Source organism: Agelaius tricolor, unplaced genomic scaffold (genome assembly GCF_023055355.1).
Source record: "Agelaius tricolor isolate 1412-34295 unplaced genomic scaffold, bAgeTri1.0.p SCAF_6, whole genome shotgun sequence".
Taxonomy (NCBI): domain Eukaryota; kingdom Metazoa; phylum Chordata; class Aves; order Passeriformes; family Icteridae; genus Agelaius; species Agelaius tricolor.
This window is the reverse complement of record NW_027269266.1, coordinates 33,469,264-33,485,204: the sequence shown is the minus strand read 5'-3', so window position 1 is coordinate 33,485,204 and position 15,941 is coordinate 33,469,264. Positions and strand designations below refer to the sequence as shown.

General features: G+C 35.3%; 1 protein-coding gene across 7 annotated transcripts in view; it reads left to right on the top strand.

Annotated features, from left to right (window-relative positions):
* ANKRD28 (ankyrin repeat domain 28) overlaps window positions 1-15,941 on the top strand; it is a 119,951-nt gene that overhangs the window by 86,188 nt on the left and 17,822 nt on the right. For all 7 annotated transcript variants that reach the window (XR_011679555.1, XR_011679556.1, XM_071429276.1 and 4 more), the window contains 7 exons: window positions 410-622; window positions 6,454-6,532; window positions 6,959-7,073; window positions 7,491-7,573; window positions 9,957-10,020; window positions 11,334-11,402; window positions 12,945-13,085. Coding sequence is in view for 5 of the 7 variants with exons in the window: in XM_071429276.1 (XP_071285377.1) it covers window positions 410-622; window positions 6,454-6,532; window positions 6,959-7,073; window positions 7,491-7,573; window positions 9,957-10,020; window positions 11,334-11,402; window positions 12,945-13,085 (764 nt within the window). In the remaining 2 variants the exon portion in view is untranslated. The remainder of the gene's footprint in view (window positions 1-409; window positions 623-6,453; window positions 6,533-6,958; window positions 7,074-7,490; window positions 7,574-9,956; window positions 10,021-11,333; window positions 11,403-12,944; window positions 13,086-15,941) is intronic.

Genomic DNA, 15,941 nt, shown 5'->3' with positions numbered 1-15,941 from the left:
CTGTTTCTATATGTGCACATACACACACAAAAAGGCTCTTTGACCTCTGTTGTTAATGAAAACTTGCAATGCTGTTTTATAGAGGTCTGTGCTATGCTTTCTGTGTAGCATCTATGCAAATTGCCACAGTTGATATTTTTGGCATGTGTGGCTTCTCTTAGAGTTGCGTACAGGAAACTGGTGTGGAGACAATTGGAGGAGGTTGGCTCACTTGTAAAGCAATCATATCTTCCCCAGGACACAGATCTCAATCAACATGCTAGATCCAGAACTTGCTTTTAATTTCTGCTTTTGAAGAGTTCCAAAACATAATCTCGTGACTTGAGATTTTTCCTTTGCTAGAATTAAATGCTGCATTAAGTACAGCTTTTTGCATACTAACTAATCTTGGGGTTTTTTTCTCTTATAGATGAATGAGCCAAATGCCTATGGAAATACTCCTCTCCATGTAGCTTGTTACAATGGGCAAGATGTTGTAGTGAATGAACTCATAGACTGTGGTGCTAATGTAAATCAAGTGAATGAGAAGGGATTCACACCTTTGCACTTTGCTGCTGCATCAACACATGGAGCATTGTGTTTAGAGCTCTTGGTCTGCAATGGAGCAGATGTAAATATAAAGGTAGGTGTATCCAGAGCCATCCTTTCACATTTAAAAATGCTATACATCTTTATCAGAGGTAGTTTTTTCCAACGTACTTGTTTTGATAACACAGAGAAGTTCCCGCTGATAGATTGAGTATTTGTTTGAAAATACTGCAGTAAAAATGAGCCAGTATGTTGCTTCAAGAATTGATCTGAATCTGGAAACCTCAATGGGATATATTATAGTGTCCAAAAGGATGAAGAAAAATGCCAATAATGTCTGGCCAATCTCAATTATATTTAAATGTCAGAATTCTGTATGCTTTGTTTTCCCTAGTCTAGCCATGTAAGTAAGAGCAAATAATTTGAAAAAATGCAAAAGTATGTGTTTTTCTTATAAATAAGTAATATGAGCAAAATCAGGGGTATTTCAGGGAAATGTGTATGACCTGCCTAATTGCTGGAGCAGTTGAAGAGATGATAATGTAAGGTCTTAGAATCTAATCTATCAGGGAGATTGGGGAAGAGTGTATTAAAAATACAAATGTAAGTAGATCAGGCCAATGGAAAGTCTTAAACAGCTGGTGTTTTAATTACTCCAGCGAAATTGTGTGAGCAGAGTCAGTATACATTTTACATCTCTGTTTGGTCACAAGTCTTTGACTGCAGAATAATCCTTAGAATCCAGCCTTGTTGTAGGTAGAGAGATGTAAGACCTTCTGGTTTGTATTATGTTGATCTTTACTCTAGTAATGAAAACTTAAGTGTGTTCAAAAATATTTAGTGGCAGTATCTGGTGTCTTGGCAGGTTTTATGCTGAGGGAGGTAGGAAATGGGTATATGGAATGAAGAGTCCTAGTGTTCCTTATGTCATTATGTCTGGTTGCCTGAACTGTCACCCACATGTAGTATGACAGGAATTATCTGTTATTTAATTTTTTAAAAAGAAAAAGGAAAAGAAACCTGCTTAATAGGTTTATGCTTGAATTTCAGCACAATCTGTGCAGAAGATGAATATTAGAGTAGCTGACATTTCTGTTAAAAATCTTGGGGTTTGTGGTTCACTTCACGTAAGCACTGATTTTTACAGTGATTCAAGCTGGTTTTCAGCTAACTAATTCCAAAATACAGTTTTATATCTATTGTTAGTACAAAACTCATAGCCAACTGAAAATTTGAGAGTATTTTAAAAATAAGCTCTTTGATGTGGAAAAATCCTAAATGAATGTTCCTGCTCACTGTTACATATATTTAGACATGCAGCTCATTTAATAAAAATGTGCATAACTCAGTTGTGGAAAAATTCATTACCAAAGTGCCCTGCAGAAGTAAGGAGCTGTGTTATAGGGTTTATTGCCAACTTGTCCTAAAATATCCAGGTCACAGTCCATTTATTTTTGTTGCCAGCTTTCTGCTCTGCCTAATGTCCCAGGCTGCATATGACTGAGTGTTCAGTGTTGCAGGCTGGCTGACTTTTGTCCTACATTCTTGAAACATCATTTTTCAGTAAAGTGTGGTCTGCCATGAAAATAATCCCACAATGTTAAATATACTTCTGATTATATTTGTGTGTTACTCACACAAATAAGAGCAAAGAAGAGCTTAGAGCACCTTCTAGTAGCTGAAGGGGGCCTACAAGAGAGCTGGAGAGGGACTTTGTGCAAGGGCATGGAGTTATAGGACAAGGGGAAATGGCTTCAGACTTTGACAGTAGGGTTAGATTAGATATTAGGAAGAAAATCTTTACTGTGAGGGTGGTGAGGCCTTGGAACAGGTTGTCCAGGGAAGTTGTGGATGCCCCATCCCTGGGAAGGGTTCAATGCCAGGCTGCATGGGGTTTTGAGCTACTTAGTCAAGTGGAACCCTGCCCATGCTAGCGGGGTTGGAACCAGATGAGGTCCCTTTGAACCCAAACTCTTCTGTGATGCTCTGACAAATATTACCAAGCCAAGAATTACTGTTTTTTAAATGCAGGGCTGCAAGGGTTCATGATTTTAGGCATATTTCTGATGTAGAAGAAAGAAATGGACAGGGCTCCATTTGAGAACCAGCATTAGCTTTAGCTATGGGGTTGGTTGTAATTAAAATGTGTTGATTTCGTACATATCAAAATTCTTAAGTGCAAAATTAAGCGAGTAGGGCTATGTAGGGATTTTAAGCAATTATAGCTTGAAAATAGCATTTTTCCCCACTTTCCTCATCAAGGTGTTTCTGTTGTAATTCTGTTAGTAGCATTTCTGTGGATTTATACCAGTATGACTGAATTTGGCCTGTAAATTTGCACCTGAAGGCGTGAACAGCCTTACTTTGCATATGAAAACTTGTCACTTGCACTGTGAAAAAGTGCAAGAACTGAGGCAAAAGAAAATAATTTTTAAGTCAACTTCTACTTCCCTGGAAAGGCCTATAAAGATAAATCTTGGACTTAATCAGAAGAGCAATCCCTAAAAAAATAGAATATGTTGTGTAACTAAGAAAGAATTGTGGATTTAAAATGAGATGGAATTAGGGTGTTCTTACTAAATATTTATTGAAACCAAGCTGGTTCAGTTTCCAAATATTGAGGCTGGAGTTCAAAGTAGTTCTTAAAATGGCTCTAAGATCTATTTTTCATCATAATTATATTGCTTGTGTAGGCTGATTCAATAATTTCCTCCCATGTGCAGCTTTTGCTGTGATTTTAGAGGTAAGAGAGTGGATATGGATGGCAATGTAGGTGCAGACTGGACAGTACTATTACAGTGCTTCCTGCTGTGGATGACTGAGTAGGGAGAGCAAAAGGGAAACACTCTTACTCTGGATGGCAGAGAGAGGGGAAGTTCTTGTGCATATCTGTGAGTGCTGGCCTCATCTCAAGAAGGGATTATATAGCAGAAGATAATAGAACAGTAGAAATATGTTATATGCTTTTTATCACCTCTGGACATAATTTCCTACTTGTTTTCATAGCCTTGTCAGTGTCCACTGTAGAACAGTGAATCTTATTAAGTATTGCTCATTACTGGAGCACTCCCTCCTCACTATTCAGGATTTCCATGCATGGAAGAACACATTGAAATGAGGATGTAATGGGACAGTATTAATTGTTTTATGGACCTCATTGCTGCTTGAAAATTCAGTGACCTAAATAGAAAAAGTTTTTTACTTTCATTGGTGGTACTAGAACACAAGAATTGTTGCTAGGGGGAGATTTCATTTGGAGGAATGCTGGTACATGATAGACCCACATTTCCTCTCCCTCAGTGAAGCTCAGTAGTCTGAGTACAGTTAATATATGAGTAATCACTGAATAAGACACCTTGTGCTGTGTATTATTTCTGTCTAATAGCAATTACTGTTCTTAGCAAATTTGCTATGATCTAAGTATTTTGTGGATACATTTTCTCTAGTGATAGGAGAGATTTGGGTGATTCCTTTCCTTTTACCACATTTAGCTGGGTTTCAGTGAAGACAACAAAAGTTATCGTTAGCCCATAGCTGTCCTGTCATGTGCTGTGATCCTGTCTGATCTCATTAAATCACACAGCTGTAGTTAGCTTGATATTTAGAGAGAAGAACCTAAAGACATAAAGAAAAGGAAATGGAAGCAAAGTTTAGAAGATACCTCCCTGCTTCTGCAGTCCAATCTCCTGGCATCTCAGGAAATAGTGATTTGCTTAATAGAGCATTGATATTTCATTGCTTAAAGAGGTGTTTGGCTACTGGTTCTGGTCCTATATATCCTTTTCTAGTGTCTTAGAAGGCAATTCTGAATGCTATCCTATACCTGCTTCTACATGGGAATTGTCTTCATTAAATTTTATACCTGTTCTATGTTTATGTGCTTATAGACAATCGCATGTTGTGTTATTCCTGGGCTGGAAAGGAACTTGAGACTATTAGACATGAGAGAGGCACTTTCATAAAATCCAGTCTTAGAAATCTATGTTAAGTGCATTTTTAAGTAAATTTGAACAGAGTAAATATAAAAATCTCTTCTTGTTTGTACTGTGTTTTTTCATTTATAAGTGGAAAATTATTCTGTAGCATATTTTGTTCTTTTCAAGATCTTACTGCAGTTTTCTTGTGAGAAAACTTAACCACAGTGCTCTTCAGTTTTTAATACTGTCACCTTAAGTTATTCCTATGTCTTTGTAAGGTACATTATGAGATCTGTGTTTTTTCATCTCCATCTTCTTTTTCTTCATTAGCCTTCCTATGAGATACAGATTTGTTCCATCTAAGCCACTAAGACTGCAGGCTACTTTATCTGAGTCCTGAAATTCTGTCTGTTACTTCACTAAGCTTATTTTATATGATATTTTTTCTTTAATTAATAGAAATTAATAGATTCTATAGATTCTTTAGCTTAAAGAAGGATAAAAGTGAGGAGAAAAGTCACCAATGTCTAAGAGTTGTTTTAAAGTAATTGGGCACAGAGAATTTTAGTGGTTGGAAAAAGAGATGAGAACTGAACTGTAGGGAGAAACATGAGAGAAAAGTGGAGCACAGAGGTTGCTTGAAGAAGTTGTCACTTTTGGTGTGTTTATTTGGCTTTTTCTTAAGGCATCCAATGACAGAATTAAAATTGATTGTCTAAATCCTCAAGAGGATTTCAACCCCATGTTCTGTGTTTATTTGCATCTGCTATGGATATGTGGATGTTGTCTTTTGGATTATTTATGGTCAAAGAAATCTGCTAGCTGGAAGAGCTAGAGATAACTTAATTCCTTATCAAGTGTTTTATTTCTTTCAACCTAGGTCTGAGAAGACAGTGTTTCACATAATTGTGCTGTTATGCTGCTCTGGGCAGTGACACAATGAAAAATTCCATACCCATCCTTAAGAGGGTCTTAGCAGACTTTCAGTGTCACATCCATAGAACCATGTCCATTTGGTGCCAAAGGGAGAGTAAAGATGGGAAGACACTTTTGCATATGACAACAATTTGTGATGTTTCAATACATGTGTTCATATCATATGTTCCCCTGCCATATTTGTCTGATTTGACTTTGTGTTTTGTGAACATTTCATACTCTTCAAAGGCATCATTGAAAACATAGATGCAGTATGCATGTGCATTCAAGGGTCCTTTGATTTTCTGTGTTGTGTTTGCAATTTTTTGAATGCATGTGTAGGAACTTTTTTCTGCTGTAAAGCTTTCCCATTACCTGTGACAAGTATGAGAGGAAGATCATTCCAAAATAATAGCAACAGTAAAAATAGTGCTTTGATATGAGCTGTTAAAAAGTGAAGTTTCCTTATGTGTTGCTGTTAGCCTGCTTCAAGAGTGTCTCTACTGGGTGAATGATTAAGTGCACATCCAAGATGTGCATTTCAAATGTGTAGTACCTAGTAGGGTTGAATAGTTCTACCCTAGGATTACTTTTAATTTATGATAAATTGCTTACAAACATCACTTTACAGAAATTTCTAGGAAACACATGAGCTTTGTAATGTGTTGTCTTCTAATATAATGTTTAAACCCCTCTAGTAAATACAGCTACTTTCTTTCAATAAACAATCTTAAAACATTATTTTATTTTAGCCTTGGGGAGGGGAGGGGTTGGACATAGACTTGTTGCTGAAATTGTGTGCTGTCATCATCCTCTCGAGAGTTATCTTAGGGATAACTGTGAGTGTGAGTGAGTGGGCATCCATGAGTTGTCACTGGCATCTGGAAGAGTGACTAAGAGCAGCTCTTGTGAAAAGCTTGCCATGTCATGCTGAACTTATTGCCAGCATCTGTCTGTGCATAGAAACAATTTAAAGGATGGAGTGTAGAGAGAAAAGAAGAAAGAAATGTCCTTTTTGTTGGTTTTTCTTTTATCAGATCTGATTAATTGCTGTTACTGGTGATAAGTAACAGTATTTTTTTTTCTCTTCCAGAGTAAAGATGGGAAAACACCTTTGCACATGACAGCGATCCATGGTAGATTTTCAAGATCCCAAACCATCATTCAAAATGGTAAAAAGGGGGAGGGAGTATTTTTGTCATAAGCTTTCCATTTTGGATGTTTTCATCCTCTTATATTGGTAACAACATGCTGAACTTTTTTCATGTCCAGTGTCCAGTAATAGTGGTGGAGTCTGGCATATCTGTTTATAAAGTTTGATAAGTTACACTGATGAACCATTTCTTTTTAAGAATGCAGGAATATGTATATAGATTTGTTTTCCATAACCCAGGTTATTTTCCATAATCCAGTTTGTCCCATGAGGTTACATACTAAAATGCTTTTCTCTCCCATTGAAATCTGTATAAGTTTTAAATCCAAACTACTCAGTCACTGGCAATTAATAATGTTACTTAAATGATCATCAGTCCTATCTTTCTAACAAAGTATCTGAATGCCTGCATATACCCTTACTTAGTAATTACTCTTTATTATAGGAGCTGAAATAGACTGTGAAGATAAGAATGGAAATACCCCTTTGCACATAGCAGCTAGATATGGCCATGAGCTATTAATCAACACTCTGATCACGAGTGGTGCTGACACTGCAAAGTAGGTAACTTTACTGACATGAATGCAAGCTGACATAATTTACAAGTGTATTTATTAGGTTAACAGAACTAGTGCAATTTTTAATATCATCTCCAACTTGCAACAGGAAATGCTTTGTTTATTATGCTCTGTTGTACTTGTAAGTAGCTAGTCAGTATATCACAATTTGTACCAAAACAAAGAGAAATAGGGTTTTCTGTTATGTATTTGAAGAAAAAGCACTGAAAGTTTTAATAGGCTGTTGCTCTGATAATGCATGCTGATAGCTTGGAAGGAAGTGTTTAAGATGTGAAGTTAGCTCAGTATTCTAATTAGGTGGTTTGCTGAACCCACCATGCATGTGCACTTTGGCACACATCATGTTTGTTTTATTTTAATTGTAATGAAACTGTGATACCTGATTATGGTGTATCTTAGGCGGGGTATACATGGGATGTTTCCTCTCCATTTGGCAGCATTAAGTGGATTTTCAGACTGCTGCAGAAAGCTCCTCTCATCAGGTAGGACACTCTTTTAAATTCTTACAAGGTGCTTTGTACTTCATTGTGTATTTCATAGAATAGCTTTTAATTAAGTCTTAATTTAGTGATGCATAGAAATCCTTATCGTTTACTAGTACCTTGGGGTCAATGCTTGTTTTTTAATGGACAGTCCGTAGTTAAAGTGAATGCAAACTTATGCAGACATAAGTTTAAAAAAAAATCCAAAATTTAATAATATATTTATAATTTCTTTAATATTGTGTTTGTGCATTTTGAGTTGGCCATAGAGGTGGGATGACTGGTTTAGACCATAATGAAACTTCAAGGAGAAAGATTGATAATATTTTTTATTAATTTATGGACCATCCAATTTCCATTCCATGATGTCTTTAGCTTAATACAGATCAGTCTATTCCCATCTATTCCTGTAGTGGGCACCTAATAGTTCTGAAGACTCTGTAGACTGCTCTATTAAGAAACTGTTCATTGGTATTATGTTGTTAACCAAATGCAATGCAGACTGCACTTTTCTTTTGATGTTTGACTCCTCCCTGAAGATGTGGATATTGGAAGGTCATTACTTCTCTTGTTGGCCAGAATCTTAGGTGAATTCTGAGCTCTTTGAACCAGTGCAGTTCTGAGAAGGTAGATTTATCCAAATGAAGCTTCTGAAACAGAAGAAGAATAAGAATAAACTAAATGGTTCTGTATTAATCTGAAGACACTTAATGTTTTTTTGAAAAAAGATAAGTGGAAAGGAGAGAACTGGGGAAAAGGAAGCATAAGAAGCTGCTTCCCCAGCTTTGTACTGTTAGATAGGGAAACCTGGGAGAAGAACTAGAGGAATATAACTGAAGCTACCTACTGGAAAGGTTTTTTTTTTACTGTCCTGTCATGGGCATACTTGCAAGGATTCACTTCAGAAAAGAACTGTCCAATAGTTGACAATATTTCAATTGGATGTGGTCAAAATGAGGGATACTGGCTCTTTCTCCTTCCTGCACGTGCTGTGGTGCTGGCTGTGCCCTTACTGGAGGTTCAGTATGACAAAGGAAATCATGTGGAGGACTTGCAAGGGATTTCTGTGGCTTTTACATGAATTGAGAAAACTTGGGAGGCAAATCTAGCCTGGAGCAGATAAGGAATTGAAGAGAATGTTCAGCCTTCAGGCTAGAAAGACTACATACTGCCAAAGACTTTTAGGATGTGCTCGTGGTGTGGGGATTGGTATATGCAGAGTATGTGTCCTTTTTGGGGTTGGGAGATGTCTCTTTTATGTAAAATAAAGATCTCTGATTTTTAAATTCATTTCTATTCATATGCAAACCTTAACAAAATGTCACCAATCTGCCTATCCCAGTACTGAATGACATTCAAGTAGTTAGTGATGGTAGACAAGCAACTTAAGGATGTGGAAAGGCATCAAAGGCTATTCTTCAAACCAAGCTAGTAAACTCTCCTAAATATATGCTATAGACCATTCCCTGTTGAAATGGGATAAAAGCATAGTGGTGCATACAAAAACCTGTTTTAGGGGATATGGAGTAGGAAAACAGTCTTGAAATAATAGTATTTTTGAACAACATGTCTTATGTTGCTCATTATCTACTGTTGCTAAACAGTTCTTAAAAAAAAAACAAAAACAAAAAACTAGCATTCCTAGGAACGACAAATAGAGATTTAGTAAATAAGTTACATTACACAAGAGCAAAACTCTTACAAGAGTGTAATAGTTTTCTCAAACCAAAAATGTAGCTTTGAAACCTGATTTAAATAGTAATCTTTCTGTCAAAATATATGGGTGGGTATGGAATTACACAGCTAGTGTTTGTGATCTTGGATTTGAAGTTCCATAGCCGAGCCTTTAAGGAAAGAGAAAACTCCAGTGTTCTGCAAAGAGCTCCTCTGTAATTAACTGCTATTTGCAGCCATCACTCCAACTCAATAAAGTTCTTTCTTTGGGACTAAAGCACTAAACTCAAGGATAAAATTTAAGTAGCTCCTATATTTAGTAATACTGACATCCCCAAAAATTAATAATCTCCGCACAACAGTGATAAATTCTAGTGTATTCCTGAATTTTCATATGACCTGCATATATCTTATGTTCAATAGTAAATGGCACTGAAATATTAGCAGGTAAATAGAATGAGGAAGAGCACAGCCTCAGTGCAGCTACTTGTCTTTTAGCTTACCCCTTCCAGTTTTATTTAAATGCCTGTTTTTCAAAACATTGGAAATAGCAAGGACATGTTTCAAATGAAGAAAATTTTAATGCTTGAATGCTCTTTTGCAAATAGCTGTTAAGTTTGCTTAGCAAGCATTTCTCTTAACAGCAGATGACAGCAGTTTTGTGGAAGGTGATGTTACATAATGATTTTACAAAATATTTGCTTTGTAGGTTTTGACATTGACACACCAGATGACTTTGGCAGGACTTGTCTTCATGCAGCTGCAGCTGGAGGGTGTGTAAAAAAGCATTCATGCTTTCATATTCAGTATTTCTTTTTTCAATTGCTGATCATTCTTGTTCTTTTTTTCTATTATCTCCTCTCTGTTTTTCCTGCCCTCTCCCCTTGGAACTTATGTAAACATGAAATTAATTTCAAGATGTATTCTATCTGCAAACAAAAAATTAATTAACTGTTCAGCTCAATAAGTCATTGCTGGAGTACAGTGTCCAAGTGTCATCAGCCTTACATTAGATTTATATTTGGGGATGAACTGATTCTTTTTTTTTTAATTTCCATGGATGATAATAAAATTTTTAGAATTTACAGCACTCTAAGATGGCATGCCCACCTCAGATCACTGTGGGACATGAGATAGAGAACAGCAACTTTGGGAAATTTGTTTTTACCAAAACCATAAATAAAAGGTCAGTCTAAATAAAATAAAAGCAATAATTAAATTCCAGAGTTTAGGTGGATGAAGTAGTCAGAGCTACTTGCTCATCACTTGAGTTGTGATCCATATTGATTATTGTTATTGCATTGTAGGTTTTCTATAGCAGCTACTCAAAATTGCCTGGAAGAATTGGGTAATAAATTTCGTGATACACTTTGTGGGACACAAGAACTCCATAATATTGCTATTTTCATTTTTCTGTTTGAATGTTGTTTAAGTAATACTGTTAAGTAATCATTCTAAGTCAAAAGTACTTCCTAGATACATCCTTGTTGCAAGTGATAGAAGTTAAAATGCTATCTCTTCATATAAAAACCAAATAATTTGTGACACATTCCCTCACTCATCTTCAGTGTAGGAAAGTTACCAAAAATAGTGTTTAAACAATAAATAATATAGCATATCTCTTATGATGATCATATTTTTATTGAAAATTGATTACACTGAAAAGCAAAATATGTATGTTTCAACTTACATTTGGCCTTAAAAAATAGGCAGTAAAATCTTGCCTCTGTGCTGGACTCCTTGTGGGAAAAGCATATGACATACAGGTGTTACTATTTATTTGTTTATAAGAATTGAATTATTTATTGAATTAGGTTCATGTTTATGTGCTTTATGCATGCCAATTGGTATCAATTAAATTTATATATGTGGTTTTGAAATAATTTATATTCCTTATTGGTTTGATCCATAAATTATGGAATCTATTTTACATACAGAAATGTATATATCAAAAATTCCACATTGTAGTTCAGTACCATTAACCTAACATATGAGATGTTCATGTGTAGTAGTTCTGATATTTGTAGAGGCCAATATTAATGAAATAAAATTTGCAATCACAAGTAATAGTGTATTAATTTAATAGGAATTTGGAGTGCCTAAATCTTCTTCTAAATACTGGTGCAGACTTCAACAAAAAGGACAGATTTGGAAGGTAAGACATTCCAGATTTGTATATTGGAAAGGGCTGTTAAAAGTATTGCAGTAGCAGCTTATTGATATGTGGCAAAGTCTGGGTTCCAGTTTAAATGTGCTTTTTTGTGATATGATGTCTCTAATAAACTATGTTTCAGCATATGTTCTCAAAAGTCACAAACATATTTTGTAGTCCTCTTTTGTTAGGTAGGTGTTTAGTCTTGTTTTTAAAGCTGAATTTCACATTCAACTGTAATTTTTGTGAACCTTCTTTCCTTATTACATGGATCTAATATGTTTAAATTGCTCTCATCCAAGGACATTACTAATGTTTTCCAAATACTGTATTAGTCATATCTGTACATCTGTGGCTATTTCTAAGCTCTTTTATTAATATGCCCAGTATTTTATTATAACTGCTTCACCTTTTTCATTTCACAATATCGATCCCTTTCTGCTTCCCCGTTTGAGCTCTGAACTCTTTGGAATGACATTAATTTCTATTTTTAGTATATGATTATTTAAGTTAAGATGACAGGATCTGTCCTCATGTAAAATCTCATGTCACATCATGGAAATTATGATTTTCTGGGATGTGAAGAGCAGGAGTAGGACTTAAAGAAAATGTTATGGAGCCAAACTTGTATTTTGCTTTAAATTCCACTTCCATTATTTCCTGAGAAAGGAACAACTATCTGTCACAACTTTTGTCATCGAAAGTTGGGGTTTCCTTTTGGGTTGGATTTTGGTTTAACTTTCATCTTATATAGAGGAATTTTTTCAGGAGATGGAAAATATTAGTTTAAAATGGGAAGAAATGGGAAAAAGACATATTAAGGGAAAGAGGCTGTTTCCTCCAAATCAAGATATTTATAGCTGCAGTCTCTTTAAAAATAGAAAACAAAATTCTGAGTCATATTGGTCTTTTTAAAATTTTAGTTAAACTGGCATATTTAGAGAATTGTTTATGTATTTGAAGTAGGGATAAGGTTTCCCTGAGATTATACATCAGTACTAATATTTCATGGTTTTGATACAAGAAGACAAGGTATATTTAACAGTGCCTCTGCTACGTCAGTATAGATAAAAATAAATAGTAACATTTTCCTCTCTTAGGCAAAATTGTGCTTTTTTATTAAAAATGTCTGTTTGTGCAATTGTTGTATTTTATTTGTGCTATATTTAGTTGTTGTGCAGTTTTTGATTTGTCCATATTTTTCCATGTGGCTTAAAATTACTTAACAGAAAATAGTATTTCTAATGTAAACTGGATTTCCCTTTCTAAGTTTACACAAGAAAATTCAAATAAAGCTTCATTTAATATGAAGTTTGTGCATATTTTGGCTGGCAAATAAATCCACTATATATAGTTCAGCATTGTTAAGTGGTCCCTAGAAAGTGGCCCTATTCTTTAGTACTATGATGATGTATTCTTCACCACAAATACTTACTTACATATGTAAGGAGGATTTAAGTTTCACTTTATTTTGCTTTTTCTGTCTCTATAATATTATTTTGCTGTTATTTACCATTGTACTTTTTATTTAAATGTGTACTAAAGAACTCCACTCCATTATGCTGCTGCCAATTGTAATTATCAGTGCCTGTTTGCCCTTGTGGGATCTGGAGCTAGTGTGAATGACCTTGATGAGAGGGGTTGTACACCTCTGCACTATGCAGCTGCATCAGACACAGATGGGAAGTAAGTGGCATGCTTTGTACTAAAGCCTTTCTCATTAGGAACATCTGAGCTGTGAATTTCGTGTGTGTTCTGCCTTCAGATTTGCCAAATGCATTTCTTGTATTTTTAAAGATCAAACTTGACAGAGGTCTGTGCATTGTATATAAAAGACTTGATGTAACAGATATTTCAGAGGAAAAAAATGAACAGCAGGAAAATGAATTGTAAGAATTTTATGTCCTATAATGCAAATGTCCTAAATCAGGAATTAATTGGGAATAGAGTTCTTAATCCTATCTGCTGTGTAGTGGTTGAATAAATATGCTTTGTGGGGGTTATTAAGTTGGTTGTGAGCAGTAATTTTCCCTTAAAATCAAATTCTGATGAAGGATGGATATTAACTTGATATTTCAATATAAGATGCTTTGTCTATTTGATGTTTGAGTAAATCACAGCTGTAATGCCAAACATGACTATCTGTCGATAGTGTAATTTTTTATTATGTATTTACACTTGTATTAATGAAATGCATCCAGAATCTTTCATAAATCCATGATCTCTTGCATGTGTTTATTTTCCAATGGTTATATTTGACATATATATTAATGACTTAAATGCTTATATACAAAGTGTATATAGGTAGCACCAAAGTGATGATGACTTAAGCTGCAGACATGGGATATATTGAGGAGACAACAAGAGCATCACTTCTTGTGCACACACTCACATATGCAGGTCGTGGTGTGCAGCAGCACATTCCACATGCACACAGTGACACCTTCCCTGGAGAAGTGCTGCTTCGTGCCAAATCACCTTTTTTTTAATACAGCGCCTTTTAAAGGGTGAGATAGCAATAAGAATGAGGTGGTGTATAACTTAGATTGGGTTTGGAAGGCTAAATAAAGAGTACTTTTTTGGCCATTTAACTTATATTTGAACAACGTGCCTTTTTTATGTTAAGCCAGATTTCAAAATTAAATTGTCTGCTGCTCTTTAGAAATAATATCAATTCCTGCTGGAGCTTGCTGAGATAATTTTACTTTAATTGCCCTCTTACAAGTTGAGCTAGGATTAATTTTAGCTTCACAGTTGGTCTGAAAACCTCCAGACTATAATGGTTCTTCAGATGACATCGTTTTGCCATCTGTCTTACAAAAGGCACGAGCAGGAGTGATGATGACAATGCTGCAGAGTTTTGGGAGGTAACTCAAAGCATCATCTCTGGAGCCCATGGGCTGCTGCCCTTCTCATTAACATTTGGGTCTCTGGAAGACAGGCTGCAAAGCAGAATGGCCTGAGGGGAAGCTTTTTATATTGATGCCCCAAGATGAGTAATAACAGCTGGAAAACCAATACTGCTCAGCTCATTCAGAACAGGAATGAAGTTAAAAATGATTACTGGAGTCAGAATATAAAGCCTGGGAAAAACATGTCAGGAAACCATCTACATAAAATTCCAAAAATATTTATGCAGTTTTATGGTCTTTGTTCAGACATCTTTAAAGACAGATTGTAGAGACAGGGATGTTTTTGTTGAAAATTGTTTTCCGGTTTATTCCTGTTTGAAAGTATTTCTTTGTATCTTTAACAAATGCTTTTGATCTGGAATAAACACCATTAAGCCCCATTTTACCAAGACTAGAGAGAAAACCATGATTTCATAATTTTCTCTTTAGAGGAGAAAAAGAATGTTGCTTCTATTTATACTTTTCTAATGGAAAATAAATAAAATAAATAAAGAATTAATATATGAGAAAGAAATTTAATTTACCTGGGCTTTCAGAAAGTTTGATTAATATCCTCTTTAAGAGACCTGTTGAGGACAGTTAGTTGTGTGAAAGATGCAGGAGTAATCTCTCTCTTGGATCCAAAAAAACATCGAAAATAATTATCTGGTTTGCACTGGAAAGATTGGGTACTTGAGGATTTGTAGCAGACTTGGCTCCATGCAGTGTATTTAGTGTATTGTAGGAATTTAGGTAGCCAAAGCCAGTGACATGTAACATTTGTTAATCACCCATGAATGGTAACACAAAATTACTGATGCAAATTAAAAAGAAAGTTAGATGATTGGACAAATGAAATGTAAGAACTGTAATTCTTACTTAATGAGACAAACTGATTTGTCTTTGGGTTTTCATAAATCTCATCTCATTTTAATTCAAACAAAAACATGCAAGCACAGTTGTCATTAATGAAGTCTAGGCATTTATTTACTGGGCAAATAAAACCTGAATTGATTGGTTCAAAACATAGGTATGCTTTACAAGTAGCTTTTTATTAGCTATACTGAACTAGTTTTAAAGTTACTTGCATCTTATGTTACATGTGTTATTCTTTAAAACTCAAGAAATTTTACCTTTCTCGCTACATACCAAATCCTTGTTTATGGTGGGCAAAAAATTATGGAAGTGAGAATGCACCTCTGATAAGGAAATATTTAGTGATCCCAGAGAAAAGAAGGGATGATGACCTGATGTACACTTCAGAATAACGAATAGCTTCACCAGCAAGTTCAAGGTCATAATAATGACTTTGGAAAATGTTGCTAGAATTACAGTCATCATAAAAGTATGAAATAGCAGGGTTATTGCTTGCAATCATTAGTGTGCACACATGGAGTCTCTTAAAAACAGAAAACTAGGGAGAGGGTGAGCTGACTTGAATCCCCCATTTCCCATCCTCCCGACTGAGTGTGGATGAAACTGGGCTGATCATATTCTGCCCTATAAATTTGTCCAGTGAAAGTAAGGAATGGTGAGATATATGTATGACAACAACTGAGTATTTACTGTATAAACAAATTTTAAAAGTTGTGTCTGGTAGTGCATATGTGTGTGTGTGTTATTCTTGTATGCTACCATGGAGATCTGCTTC